Source organism: Orbicella franksi, chromosome 6 (assembly GCF_964199315.1).
Source record: "Orbicella franksi chromosome 6, jaOrbFran1.1, whole genome shotgun sequence".
NCBI lineage: Eukaryota > Metazoa > Cnidaria > Anthozoa > Scleractinia > Merulinidae > Orbicella > Orbicella franksi.
The window spans coordinates 9,494,156-9,508,154 of NC_138150.1; the positions used below are offsets into that span (position 1 = coordinate 9,494,156).

General features: G+C 38.3%; 1 protein-coding gene across 1 annotated transcript in view; it reads left to right on the forward strand.

Moving 5' to 3' along the window:
• The window catches only part of LOC145491553 (uncharacterized), a 20,194-nt gene extending 9,838 nt beyond the window's left edge, over positions 1-10,356 (forward strand). The window contains exons 4-12 of the mRNA XM_081470796.1: positions 1-292; positions 1,290-1,400; positions 2,652-2,833; positions 3,428-3,550; positions 4,098-4,168; positions 4,854-4,894; positions 5,269-5,368; positions 5,792-5,891; positions 9,148-10,356. The exon at positions 1-292 is cut by the window's left edge and continues 510 nt beyond it. Coding sequence (XP_081326922.1) covers positions 1-292; positions 1,290-1,400; positions 2,652-2,833; positions 3,428-3,550; positions 4,098-4,168; positions 4,854-4,894; positions 5,269-5,368; positions 5,792-5,891; positions 9,148-9,204 — 1,077 coding nt within the window. The 3' untranslated portion in view covers positions 9,205-10,356. The remainder of the gene's footprint in view (positions 293-1,289; positions 1,401-2,651; positions 2,834-3,427; positions 3,551-4,097; positions 4,169-4,853; positions 4,895-5,268; positions 5,369-5,791; positions 5,892-9,147) is intronic.
• Positions 10,357-13,999: the final 3,643 nt, after the last annotated feature.

Genomic DNA, 13,999 nt, shown 5'->3' on the forward strand with positions numbered 1-13,999 from the left:
TTTTCACCTGCCCATGAGCCCCCAAAAGTTAGAGAGTTGCTGCCAACACCGGACTTTGAAGCCACGCCTCCCAGACCTCCAAAGCCTACCAAAGAAACTAAACAGGGCACAAAATATGATGAAAGTTCTTCTAGCAATTCCCAAGAGATCGAGGAAGACTATGAAATCGACCTAAAAAGACTTGAAGTCCGAGATGAAGTGCTTGGAGAAGGGGAATTTGGAATTGTTTATAAAGGACGCTATCATTGTAAGGATACGAAAGTCATTGATGTAGCAGTGAAACAGTTGAAAGGTATGTATGTAGATAGTGAATTCATTCCTTGCGTCGGTTATACTGCATATCAATCAGCACAACACAAAATCGTCTGGTTCTCATGACTGTTTTTATCATATTTTTAACCTATACCATCAATCCTCAACTGACCAATCGGTTTCAACGGACCACACTTGACCAGACTTTACTCTGAAGATGACTTCCTTTTAGGTTGTCTAAAAGTCAGACGGCAATAACAGTTCTTTTCAGAACTTCCCTCACCCAGATGATCACACAATCACACTGTACGAATTTAACTCACCTTAACTGTAAATATTTGTGAAGAAAAAAATGGAAATCAAATTTAAGATCACCTAAGCGCTCTTAAACACATCATGTATTTCTCTACTGAGTGGAGTCCAATTCGGTCTGTAATCATACGAGTGATTAACAAAATCGGACGACCGCGAAGCGGGAGTCCGATTTGTTAATCACGAGTATAATTACAGACCGAATTGGACGACACGATGTCTTGTTACCAATTAATCAAAACTATTACAAAATTCGAGAAACGAGCAAACCATCGATTGAGCGCTGAACGATTTTAAAACGTCGTTATGAATGCTGAAAAACCCAGCAGTTTACTCGACAAAGTGCACCGCAACAGCGCGCGCAAAATGACGCGTATTGTCCAATTACAAGCATGACGCCTACACTGTCCGATTAATGCTCAAATCGGGCTGCTGACAGCCAATCACGTTCGAGAATTTTGTTATAGTTTTGATTAATCTAAAATAAACCATTTCCGAGATACCTTGTATCTCTGTTTCAAAACGAGTCTTCGTGCCAAACCTTTCAAATAAAATGAGTTTGATTTGCATGAAAATAAACTTGTGGGTGGAACACATTTCCATATGAATGGTTTTGCACACAGACTGGTTTTGATACCAGGGCACAAGGTAACTCGGAGGGGCCTATTTGAGAATGGTGAGTGAATTACTAAACAAGTTTACCTTTCTTTTTTGTGAATGCATAGACACGGCTGATAAGACCGAGAAAGTTGCCCTACTCAGTGAAATACAGATTTTGAAGCGGGCTGGACGGCATCCTAATATAGTCAACTTGGTTGGCGCGTGCACCCAGCGTGGTAAGTTGCCAAGAAATCATCACGTGACCATGAGCTAATAAAACTTGATAATAAAATGAGCTGTCTCTACGTTTCCAGCCACCTAGCAGTTATTCAATGATTTTATACTAGTGCCAGGATGTTCAAAGCACGATTAAGCTAATCCAGGACAAACTTAAATTTCCATTTCATTTTTGTAACGTTTCAGTTCCTTTGCCCTTCAGCTTTGACTCGGTAAGATGAAGAGGGGTTAAGTATCCGTTCGAGCTAAGCCCATCCGGCGAACGTTTATATCCGCTTTTTGTCACGTCATTCTGTAGAATGATGTGACAAGGAGTGTTTCGACTGAGCCCCTGGATGAGGTGCTAGTCCATCGCAGGGTTACTAAGAGAGGCACAGGTGCCTGACCCAAGTACACAACAGAATGGCCCCAGTCAGGGCTCGCTCCCAGAGCATTTACGCCAGCGCATAATCCATTTGGCTGCTACTTGACTGGACTAATCTCAAAATATACAAAACAAAAGTGGTATAAAAACACTCTTATGGTGGTTTCACTGTCGAGCCATCAAAAATTAAAATCTTAGCCATTCAATAAATAAAGAATCTGGCATATAGCAGATGATTGATTTATAAACACTGTCGCCAAGATTTAGGTCTGTACGGTTTTCATTCGCGCTTTATTCGGAGAAGAGAAGTTTATTCGAAGAAGTGTGTTAGCCAAATTTATAGAGCATTGTATCGAGACGTAAAGTAACGGAAACATCTGTCATTGAATTTTGCTACTGAAACGAAAACTCAGAACTCCAAAGCACCGACACATTGAAATTAATACTTCTTCAAAACTCAGAACTGTTTACTTAGCAAAAACGTGAGCGATAACTCATAGTTTGGCCTACGTAATAACCTTCAAGTCGGGCCGCCATTTTATTATCACCCAACGCAAAATTTGGAAATTCAAACAAATTCGAACCCTGTCGAGCTCGAACGTTGTAAAATGTCAAATTCTTAGAGGGTCTTACATCTGATGGAACTAGAACCTCAGAAGTATTGGTATTTTTTAACTTTGGAATATGAAAATATGAAAATCAGGAACAGGGAGTGGAGCACCGGGACAGCGAGAAAGTGTCCGCGCTGATTTATGACTAAATATTCATGAAACTTGGATACTGTTCAAGATATACAGAGACAGGACTTTGTCTGAACCCTCCCGTCTCACGGGTCTTAAAGAAGACCAGGCTAAATAAAGCTAACCGCTATTTTTAATTTGGTTAGAAAATATTCTTCTGGTCACTGATTTGATTCCCGGAGGAACCCTTGAAAGTTTGATGACTTCCAAGCCTGCCCCTGGTGAGCACGGCAAGTACGAGAATATCAAATGTGCGCTGAATGATCGCGAGCTGATAAAAATTACTCTGCAGATCGCCTCAGGAATGCAGCACTTGGAAAGCAAGAAGGTGCGTGATACATCGTGTACAGTGTATTTGTACTATGAAAATATAGTTCCGAAGTGTCTTGTTCTGGCTCTACAAGAAAACATAGCCAAGTTTTATGCTGTGTCAAATGCCAAGAAAGGAAATGCATTTCATCTTCTCCGATTTGCAACAAATTGTCAATAAATGTCTAAGTGTATGTAAATATAGTTTCACTGAAACGGAAGCTGTCTTGAATAATATAATGCAAAAAATTGTTTCTTGTTGAGGACAAAATTAGTCATTCAGCTATGGAATTTCCTGCACCTTCATTTCGTATGAGGTTATTTTGTAATTATGACGACTCAAAGTTGCTCGCTTCGTCATAATGGCAACCGTTTGACTTCATAAACGAATAAGTTAAATTTAAAAGACCTAAGTTTCAATATTAGAGTTTAGGGTAAGATAAGATAAGAACTGTTCTTCAATTTGCCAAAACCTGGGTTTTGGGGAAATATTCTTCGTGTATTTTACAAAACGAATATCGTAACTTCATTTTACCGGTTGCTGCTGTTTTGGGCTAGGTTATTTTGCATGTTCCAGAATTTATAGAAACGCCTCATGTGTTTTTTTCTATAGTGTATACATGGTGACTTAGCAGCAAGAAATGTCCTTATTGACGAAAATAAAGTTGCTAAGCTTGGAGACTTTGGATTGGCAAGAGATATCTCAGATCGTGGCATATACAACAAGACGTCCAATGTAAGTGCAGGATAGACGCCGAGCACGCTGCTGGCAGACCGAAAAAACCACGGCTACTTTACACCACCAGTGAACGCAAAAACGCGAAGAAATTGCACGTCTCTGTTGTCAAGCGCGGGCGAAAAACGCGGGCGAATGAGTCGAATGGATCGGTATGGACAGTGCGAGTGTTTAAACAAAGAACACCAAACCTTGTTTTTTTTTTCAAAAAACAGGTGGAATTGGTCTTTGTCAGTAAACTGTAATTCATTCTAAAAGACTTCAACGCGGAAAATGAATATTGACGAGTCTACTTTTAAACAGAAGTGATCTCTAGTTCCTGTATGTTACTGATATTAACCTTATAATTACGTTGAAAATTGCAATAGCTCAACATATGGAAAGCAGGTTTCGGTTCGATATATACTGGCGAAAGCTATTTTCCCCGGGGCATGCAATATATGTCCTATTCAATAAGCCAATATATTTTATCATCAGAAATCAAACTAGGATGTATTCATTTACCTTCATGTCAGTTAGTAAAACCCGAGTACATTTTCTTCAACAGGGTAAGGTCCCCTGGAGATGGCTGTCTTTAGAATCCTTGAGATATCTAGTCTATACATCACAGAGTGACGTGTAAGTATCAGAATCATGCTGTGTGCGTCAAATTCGAATAAGTGAGCTTTCTTGCTTGTTTTAAAATTGTCACGCCTTTTCTCACACCTTCTGCAACGAGGACTGAGCGACATCCAGGACAACACCTGGGAGAGGCTTAGTCTGCATTTTATGTTTTACATAAGAATCTTGCAATTGATGCATTCGGCGTATGTATTGACTTCCAACCAATAAAAAAATAAGAACACATTGTTCAGTGCAGGCAGAATTTGGTCATCTTACTCCGCTATTGTTTAAAGCTCGAGGGGCTTTTGAGGTTTTTCTCCTGTAACTCCAAGTGAATTGAAATCATTACGATGAAACTTGAAGGATTAATAGAAAGTAAAAAAAATATTTTTCTTAATGTCCATAACATGTAATAATGACGTCAAACGACGCGGAAATGACGCCGTCATTTTCTAATATTTGTCATATCTTGGATTAGCTTAGGAATTCTATTAAATGTCAGGAAACTATAGAAATGGCTCGATAATATTCAAAACGGATGAAAAAAAAAAAAAAGAGCTGAATAAAAATGTGAAAGTTACAGGAATAAAGCTGAAGCATTGTTTTAAACACAACAAAATTCAAAATTCCACATAGTCTGAGTAGACTTGTGAGTTAGTCTTGTTTTTTCTTATCTTTTTTTTTCTTTTTTTTTTTTCAGATGGTCTTTTGGTATTGTCTTATGGGAAATTACCACCTTTGGTAAGTCTGTGAACATTTTTATGCACGTGGAAATGATTAAAGTACAATTGGATTTACTGCTCGAGATTTTCAAAGGTGGTTGAAAACGAAAACCTCTGGCAACTGGAACAAGGAATGGACACGCGCTTCAAATTCTAACTGTTTGCATTTCGCTCTTGATTCGATTAATTGGTGACTAGGCCTCGTGTTCAGTACAGATCGAAATAATAATTGTGCTTATGCTTTTTTTCCTTTTTGTTTTCAATTTTGTTTTAAAAAGGTATCTAAATTTTAAATTTATTCGTTTCAGTTATTTTTACAGTGAACTCAACTTATTCTAATTTCTATTACTTGTGCATGTATCGAAGCTGAACCTTATTTCATCGCCTTATCAGGTCAGCTCCCCTACCCTGATATAGCAACACCACAGGCTCTTGTAAGTTTCCTCTCCTCTGGAAGACGGATGCCTCGTCCCGACCATTGCACTGAGGAACTGTAAGTTCAGTATTCTGCTGCTACAATTATTTCAAATTACTAACCACTGACCTTTGTGTTTGGCCCGCACTTTCAAGAACTCGGGTCTATCGTCTACTAGTACTGCAGAAAAGTCTCGCATAAAGAGCTAGCGTTTAACTCGACCTTTTTCCAAATTCTCCAAACATGAATGATAATAAAAGACAAAGTACACTATATTTATTGTGAAAAGCTATTTCATGACGATGACATAATCTATGTTCCACATTTAATGTCCATTTATCGCCGGCAGCGCTCATGTTCTCCGCCCACATTCTTCCTTCTTCCAAGCTAATGCAATGTAATGCAACGCCATTAAATGTTATTTTATGCAATATCATGACATCTCATCTCTTGTCAAATGATGTGAAGTGATGTAAAAGTATTATCTTATTTTGTTTGTAGATATGCACTTATGCAAAGCTGTTGGATGGAAAACCCCTTGATGAGGCCTACTTTTGAAGACATAACAAAACGGATCAAATGTCTCTTGAAGACATTTAAGGTATGTGTCGCTGGTTTACTTGTTACGGTAACTGTCAGTGCTTCTAACAATTCTATAGTGTTTTTTTCTCCCTTTTTCTGTTTCTGTACATTTGCACTCTTATACAAGCTTTAATGAAAAAGATCTCGTTGGTAAATTTCTACCATGTGGTCTGTAACGTTTCTGAAACTCATGAATAATCCATCAATTTTAAACAAAGGAAATATGACGGTGACGGTGTTTGGTTATCTGATCTTAATAAGCGTAGATTTTTACGATTTGAATTCTCAATTTTCTCCCTCGATTGATGGCGGATAGAAGAAATATCAAACACTCAAGAACGTGTTTGACCACATTACCAAACACCTCGAAGTTTGTCAAAAAATTCTCCGCTGCGTGTCGAATTTTCATCTTTCATTTCGGTGTTTGAAATAGGCAAGACCGTGTTTGATCACATCTCCAGACACCGATGAGATCGTTCAAAATATGACGCGTAGCGGAGTATTTCTGACAAGATTTGAGCAATTAGATTGAATACAGATAATTTTTTTTTTATCTTATTACAAGCTAATGGGATATCTGAACATTTCTCTGTATGTGTTCAAAACTAAAACCCATCCCAACTGTTACCTCTGAAATCCTAAAATGCATTTTAAGCAACTCGGCAGTCGTCGAGGTTGTTTAGTCACTAGTACCTAGTTTAGCCCACTGCTTACCTTTCACCAGCCACTGACACTATTCTGCGTACCAAAAGAATCCGATTCCGAGTCACTTCCAAGTCACCCATGACTTGTAATGTTAGAAGAAATGAATACCGAAACGTAAACCAGAACATAATTATGCTGTACGAAATCAGAAATCTCAGTCCGTGTTTTCGGCGTCTATAATTTCTATTTTTCTGCATATAAAGCCGATAAACATAAACACATACCGATATATGGAGCCAACGAACATTTTTTTCTTCCCGTGTCAACCGAGCCCATGTGGAATCCCAGTGACTTTTGGCACCCTTATTCTATTATTCTGCATATGCAGACGATGCATACAAACACATTCTAATATACGCAGAGAACAAATTTATTTGCGTCGTGATTGCCGTGTCAACCTCGACTATGTCGATATAAGCAGGTTATTTTCAGCACCCCGTGGACACGTCATTAATGAGTTTAAAAAAAATCACAATGAGAACGGCAACGGGAAAAAGGTTTACCTAGGATTACAATGGCGTACCAGTGCATTATAATTCTTAGTACATTTCTTTGGTGTCCTCCCATTATCAAAACAAGAATAGGGAGCTTTAGCAATGACGACATGGATGCCAGGACAACGCCTTATAAAATATGGATTTAAATTTTACCTTCCAATGTCACAACCGCGTAGATTTGTTCAGTACGCCTATCGGTCTAGAAACTTGCTCAGGCAAAATATGCAATGACAACGTTCATTTCCAAAGGAAGACAAGAAAAGTTAGCCACTGCGGTTCACGTTCTCCATAATACGGAGAACTTAGTCATTTCACGTCATTGTTTTGCAGAGGACTGCAAATAAATGTACAAAGATTTATCGGCTGCGTTTGATACTGTCGATCATTCGATTTTGTTATCTAGACTACAGAATCGCTTTGGTATTAGGAACACTGCTCTTAATTGGTTTCATTCGTATCTTCACTCACGCGAACAGTTTGTTTCTGTCAATGGAATTGAATCATCAAAGAAGAATTTACCCTACGGGGTACCACAGGGTTCTGTACTGGGACCCTTGTTGTATTCCCTTTATACAAGTCCGCTGGGTGACATAGCCAGAAAGCATAGCATACCGTTTCATCTCTATGCAGATGACACACAGTTGTACTTGTCGTTTACGTCCAATTGCCCTAATCATCTATCAAGCTCAAAGATGGCAGTAGAATTATGTGTTAAGGACATTGGGGACTGGATGCTGCGCAACAAACTTAAGTTAAATCGGGATAAGACTGAACTTTTGGTTATTAGTTCTAAATATCGTCCACGACCACCCCTCGACTATATACGAGTTGGTGATGAAGTAATCAAGTCTAGTAAACAGGCCAGGAATTTAGGAGTTGCATTCGATCAATGTTTGGATTTCAAAGAACACGTTAAAATAACCTGCAAGAGCGTACTTTTCCGCATTCGTAGTATAGCTAAAATTAGGCGATACCTATCCCAGAGTACTACTGAGACCATTGTTCACGCTTACATAACATCGCGTTTGGACTATTGTAACGCCCTACTGTACGGTCTCCCAAAGTATCTGATTAATAGACTTCAGCTTGTACAGAACTCAGCAGCTCGCCTTGTTACCTTGACTAGAAGGCAGGAACACATCACACCAATACTAAGGAGCTTACATTGGTTGCCAGTTCATTTTAGGATTATTTTCAAAATATTGTTGTTAACTTACAAAGCTCTGAATGGACTGGCCCCTGATTACATTAGAGACCTACTGCGATTTAACATTTCTGGTCGGACACTACGATCTTCAAACAACAGGTTGCTTGATGAGCCTAGAGCAAATCTTAAAACGTATGGTGAAAGGGCTTTTTCCGTGGCGGCACCAAGGCTCTGGAATAAACTACCCCTCCAGATCAGACTTTCATCATCAGAGGCAGTTTTTAAGGCTAATCTTAAGACTTATCTTTTTAAGCGTGCATTTGATTTGTAGTTTTTACTTTTTATCTGTAGCCTAATTGTATTATATAGCGTATTTAATTCTTAGGATTTTAACTTTTAGGATTTAGGATTTTAGGTTTTTAAAGAATTAGGATTTTAATTTTAAAGTATTGTAAAGCGCCATGGACAATTAGTGGAAAATGGCGCTATATAAATGTATATTTATTTATTTATTTATTTAAAGATTTATAACGCAGGTGCGCAGCTATTGTCTTACTCATTAACCCTTTAGTTTGATGACATTCTCGTAGCCGTTGCCGTTGTGGTTTACTGAGGCTCCCCAATATGAAAGGGCCAAATTTTGTGTTGTGTGGAGAACGCGAACCTCGACGGCGAATTTTTGAAATGTATATTTCGAATTTTACGCTGTGTTCCATATTCAGTTTCGAGAAAGAGAGACAAACTAAATGACGTTAGATTATCCTGATATGCGTAGGTAAAATGTAAATTAATTCTTTGACTCGACGTTGTCCTCGGCGTAGACGTAGTTGCTATAATTACTTAAACTTCCTAAAACTTATTCACAAACGACTTGGCCCAAGATGATAATAAGCCTTTCATCTACTTTGTTTTTCTTTTTTTTTTAGAAATCGTACGTGAATGTGCAACATGATGACATCACTGATGACTCAGAAAGCTCATAAGAGAGAGAGTGAGATGTTATTGTTTTGTAGAATAAGGTGGACGCTGTAGTTTACTTAGTTTCGATAAGGACAAAACATTTGGTTAAGATAAGAGAACGCGTCATACCTTGAAATTGTCACTTTTTCTTTAGTAGAAAGAAACCACTGAAATTTAATTCACGATGCGTGGGAATTATTCAGTTGACAGTAATGTAAGTAAATTGTTTGGCAATAGTATGTTTGTTTAGTAACTTCTGCATAATTAATGAAATCTGCTTGTACATAGTCAGTTCCTTTGAAGATCAATATGGTCCCAGGCATTTTTTCCAGCAGTATTCACAAACTTTGTCTTTTACCACAAAGGTTTAATTTGTAGAATTGATCATATTTTCTTAGCCGTAGTTTATATAAATTTGTGTCAATGATAAAAATCATTGTAAAGTAAATACTTATGATAAATTGATGGAAACCCGCATGCACATAGTCAGTTCCTCTTAAGATCAAGAGCCTCAGGTTTCAGCATCCTTAATAACCACAAAGGTTTCATTGATAGAATTTGTCATATTCACTTAGTAGTAGTGTATATAAATTGTGCCAATGATGTCTTGATATAGTAAATACTTTCAATTGATGGAAACCAGTTTGTATAAAATCAGTTCCTCTGAAGATCAAGCGCCTCAGGAAAACAAGATATGGTCACCGACATTTTTCCTAGCAGTTTTTCATTCATCGTTCTTAAACTTTGTCTCTAACCACAATAGATTGATTAGGAAAATAAAATAACTTTAATTAAGAAAGAAAATGAGTCGTATTTTGTTGTTTCACAGCCCTTGGTGTCTTCTTTTTCTCAGTACCAGGTTGTGGAACTGAAACAGTGCACGAGCGTTTCAACTTGCTGCGTATGTGCACGATGTGTTTGTCGTTATTATCTTGTGCTTTTTCGTGTCCATCCCTAATGACGTTCATTTTGATTGTTACGCATCCCTCCCCAAGGAACGTTCGTTGAGGAGGAACGGGTGACGAGCCAAAACAACGTAGCCAAAGAGGCTACGCAAATATTTTTTTTTCAAGCGAAACCGCCCAACCAAAACGTCTCTCTCACGTTCCCAAGATCTACCACTGTTCTATGCATGTTATGAATTTCTCTGGCGTGTTCATGGCGTCCCATCTGAAAACTGCAGATAAGTTATGGACCAGCCAGACAGGTGAACAAAACAGTTTCCAGCACGTTTACTTAATGAGGCATTATAACCACTCTTTATCACCTGAGTAGAATTAAAAAAAACTGCCCAATCTCAATGATTGGTGGACGATATATTTGTTATCATTTTCGTGACACAATTGCTAATCATAGCAATAATAATAATCCTAATACTTAACTTCGGCAATGTTTGATAAATAAATATACTGCCTGTGAAGACATAACTAGTTTTGAACAAGCCCCCTTCCCCAGCTATACATTCGGTCCGGTTGTCCAAAAGGTGGATAGCGCCGTACATTGAATTAATCATTATCCAGTCAGGGTTTAGTGGTGATTGTTTCGGGTGTATACTTTGACGACCTTTGATCAACCTGGCTCCAACAAGAGCGCGGTTCTTGCCAGGCTCACACTGCCATGAGAAGACCTGGTGAGTAGCGCAAAAGTCAAAGCATTATTGTGAAAACGATGTTTGCGTGCGATGAATCTTTCAACGCGACAACCGTAAAACACAGAAATCGGATTCGGGGAATCCGGAATCCACAAATCAAAGAAAACAAGATATTCTAATACGCGAAAATTACGTTGCATAGATTTTGCCTGTAAAAAGGGCTAATAAAAGGGACCTCAAACTTCACCTCTTTTGAAACATGGGTACTCCGTCTGTCGAAGTTCGTGCAGCGTTATATCTATTGAACGCTATGGTTAAGAGAATCTTAACTAACATGTATCACAATTTGATTCTATGCACCCTGACAGCAACTGAAGTAAGCTTGCCGGTAATTGCAGTTTTAATTACGTGATCTGCAATTTGTGGAAGGTATAATTTGGCCTTCATGTCTAGTAAATACTGAACAATATGTCAAAGGGGACCGGATTTCCGTCACTGGTAGCAACCTGTGCCTCGATAGTCGCCTCTCTTACTCTTTATATGCAAAGGTCAAGTTGCCTCCCCTAAAAAGTTTGTTTTTCCCAACATACAAGATTAACTCGAGAACAACACTAGTTCACACTGATGGTGTTGCAAATCACTACCAGATATTCTTAACCGCCCTCATATTACAAGAATTTCTAGACACGGTTCCACACTTACTCCTGTCTCCTCCTCTCGCTAAAAAGGCAATCATTTCATTTCATCATTTCTCTAGTTTCGAACCCGTGCAAGTCACATAATGTTTGGAGCTGATGTATTGATGTTAATCTTATTAACCGCGCGGGGCCTAGGAGCGGTTCATAAATGAGTAGCGCTTTTTTGTCGCCTATTTCCGGCAGAAGTGGAATGGAAAGTTAAAAGGTGGTTTTTGAGCTTCTTGAGTTGTCGTGTTATGGCGAACTGGTCGTAAAGAGGTGGTAAAATTTGTAGTGGAATAACAAAATTAGCCATTGTGGAAAGTCGGGTTCGGGATTTATTTTTAATTTGTGTATGTTTTTTGTGTGTGTTTTAGACTAAATTTATTTCATGTACATGTTTAGTATATGTTAATATTGTAATGCGCTTTTGATCATTTTCTGTTGTAAAGCGCAATATAAATTAATAAATTATTCTTATTAGTATTAGGATTAGTATTATATAGGTGCATCAAAATCCAATATTGTGATTCTATTTTTTATTAATTTTTGCCAACTGTCCAAATTTAAGATTAATTGGATAGTTTTTGCTCGAACGTTTAGTTTAGCTTTGAACAAACTGTCCAATTTGAGAAAGATCTGGATACTTTCCATGAACCAATCAAATTTCAAGATAAATAAAAGAACCGAGTATTGGCCAATAAGCTTGCAGCTATTATCACTGCCATCAAACGTCAGCCAGCGATTGTAGCTCGCTAATTTTTATTATGTTTTGATAATGGCGGAATTTCCCGACTTTTCTCTCCGCCTTTTCGACGTCTCAAACTTTCAAATGGAGTCTTCAGCTAGGTTTCCAGAGATAGATACTACTGATCAAGGTGGCCGAACACAGTTTTCGCGCGCGCTTTTGCTGATGCAATTCAGCGTGTGCACAAGGATTGCAAAAAACAAACATGCCGTCAATAGAGCGATCATTTTATTTACTCAACACCCGCACTATCTGTATTATTTTTCTCTAGAATTGAACGCAGTGTATTGATGGCTTCAGTCTTTTATTAGAACGATATGTTAGAAAAGGTAACGATGCAAAGAACCCAGCAATTCTCAGGTTTTTCTTTGTTACCGAAAGAACCCAGTCAAATGCAGGGCATGCGTAGTAAGTCAAAAAATTGCGATTGAATGAAAAATTGCACTCTCGGAAATACGCCTATTTCTCGAGAACCACTCATTAGAATTTCACGAAATTTGGAACGAAAATACATTAGGAAATAAGTAACTGGAGCATTGAAAAAAATTGAACTTTAACAAAGGAAATTCTAGATATTACAGTGAACCTTCAACAAGGTATAATTAAAGATCTCTCTGTTAAATTATTAGCAAAATGGCGTTAACTTGTGAGAATCGTTACAAGCTTGTTGCATGCAAATTATAAAGAAAATCTAATGACTAGATTTTCTACAAATAAACAAAACCGATTTTAATGGCCTGTTTATATTTATTCTTGTTGCCATGGCAACGGTACATACGTCAGCTTAACCATAAAAAAACCATAAAAAACCATAAAAAAACCATAAAAAAAACTTGCTTGCTGCCATTTTTGGCGACCGAGGGTTGAAGGGTTTTAGAGAAGAAGGTGAATGAAACACAGGTATCAAAAACTGTGTTCAGCCACCTTAACTCGAGATGAGGGAGAATAATCAGTGCAAGAACACTCAAAGAAGCACAAAAACGTGGGTGAAAGTGTTTGACCTGTGACGTGCTGAGCGAAGCAAAGTCAGAAACCTTCGCGAGATTCCCGAAGACGAGCTTGATGACGTTCTTCGCTGACTTTAAGCAGAGATAACAAAACAAAAACAGAATGAATACGAACTAGATAGCCCTGCTGTTATGCAAGGCTCTCTAGACTGTGAGTGTGATTTGCAATAACCACGTTGGATATTCAAGGATATGTGTATTTTCAAATTTTACTGTACTTTAGAGGGTCAAATACTTGCCTTGTTGGTCTGTTTTTGGATGCTATATCATTAATAGGTAATAGGACTACATGCTTGTCCAATTTGGAAATAATTGGATGAGAAACGTTCTTCGGACTGCCAAATTGGATGAGGCCAATTATTTCCAAATTGGACAGCATATAGTCCTATTACATATACGTATTAGTATAAGTATCAGTACATGAGTATGAGTATGAGTATGAGTATGAGTATGAGTATGAGTATGAGTATGAATATTAGTGATATTAGGTTGTCAGGCCCGGGTCAAACGCCGTACTTCACATGAGCCGAACCCAATTCAACCAATTAGGCTGACGTGAAGTTCGGCGTTTGACCCAATCCAAGTTCGTCTGATTTTATTTGGAGCGGCTGAGGCGTTCTTCACGCCCGGCCAGCCGTTAATAACGGCTGAAGACCAGCTTTGGGTCAAACGCCGATCTTCGCATGAGTCGAACCAAACGCACAGTCAAAGGTCTTTTGGTGCAATTTTGGCTTCACCTTGAAAAACCACTGACCAACAAGAGTGCTTTTGTTATTTGTTTGGTGTAGCAGTTCG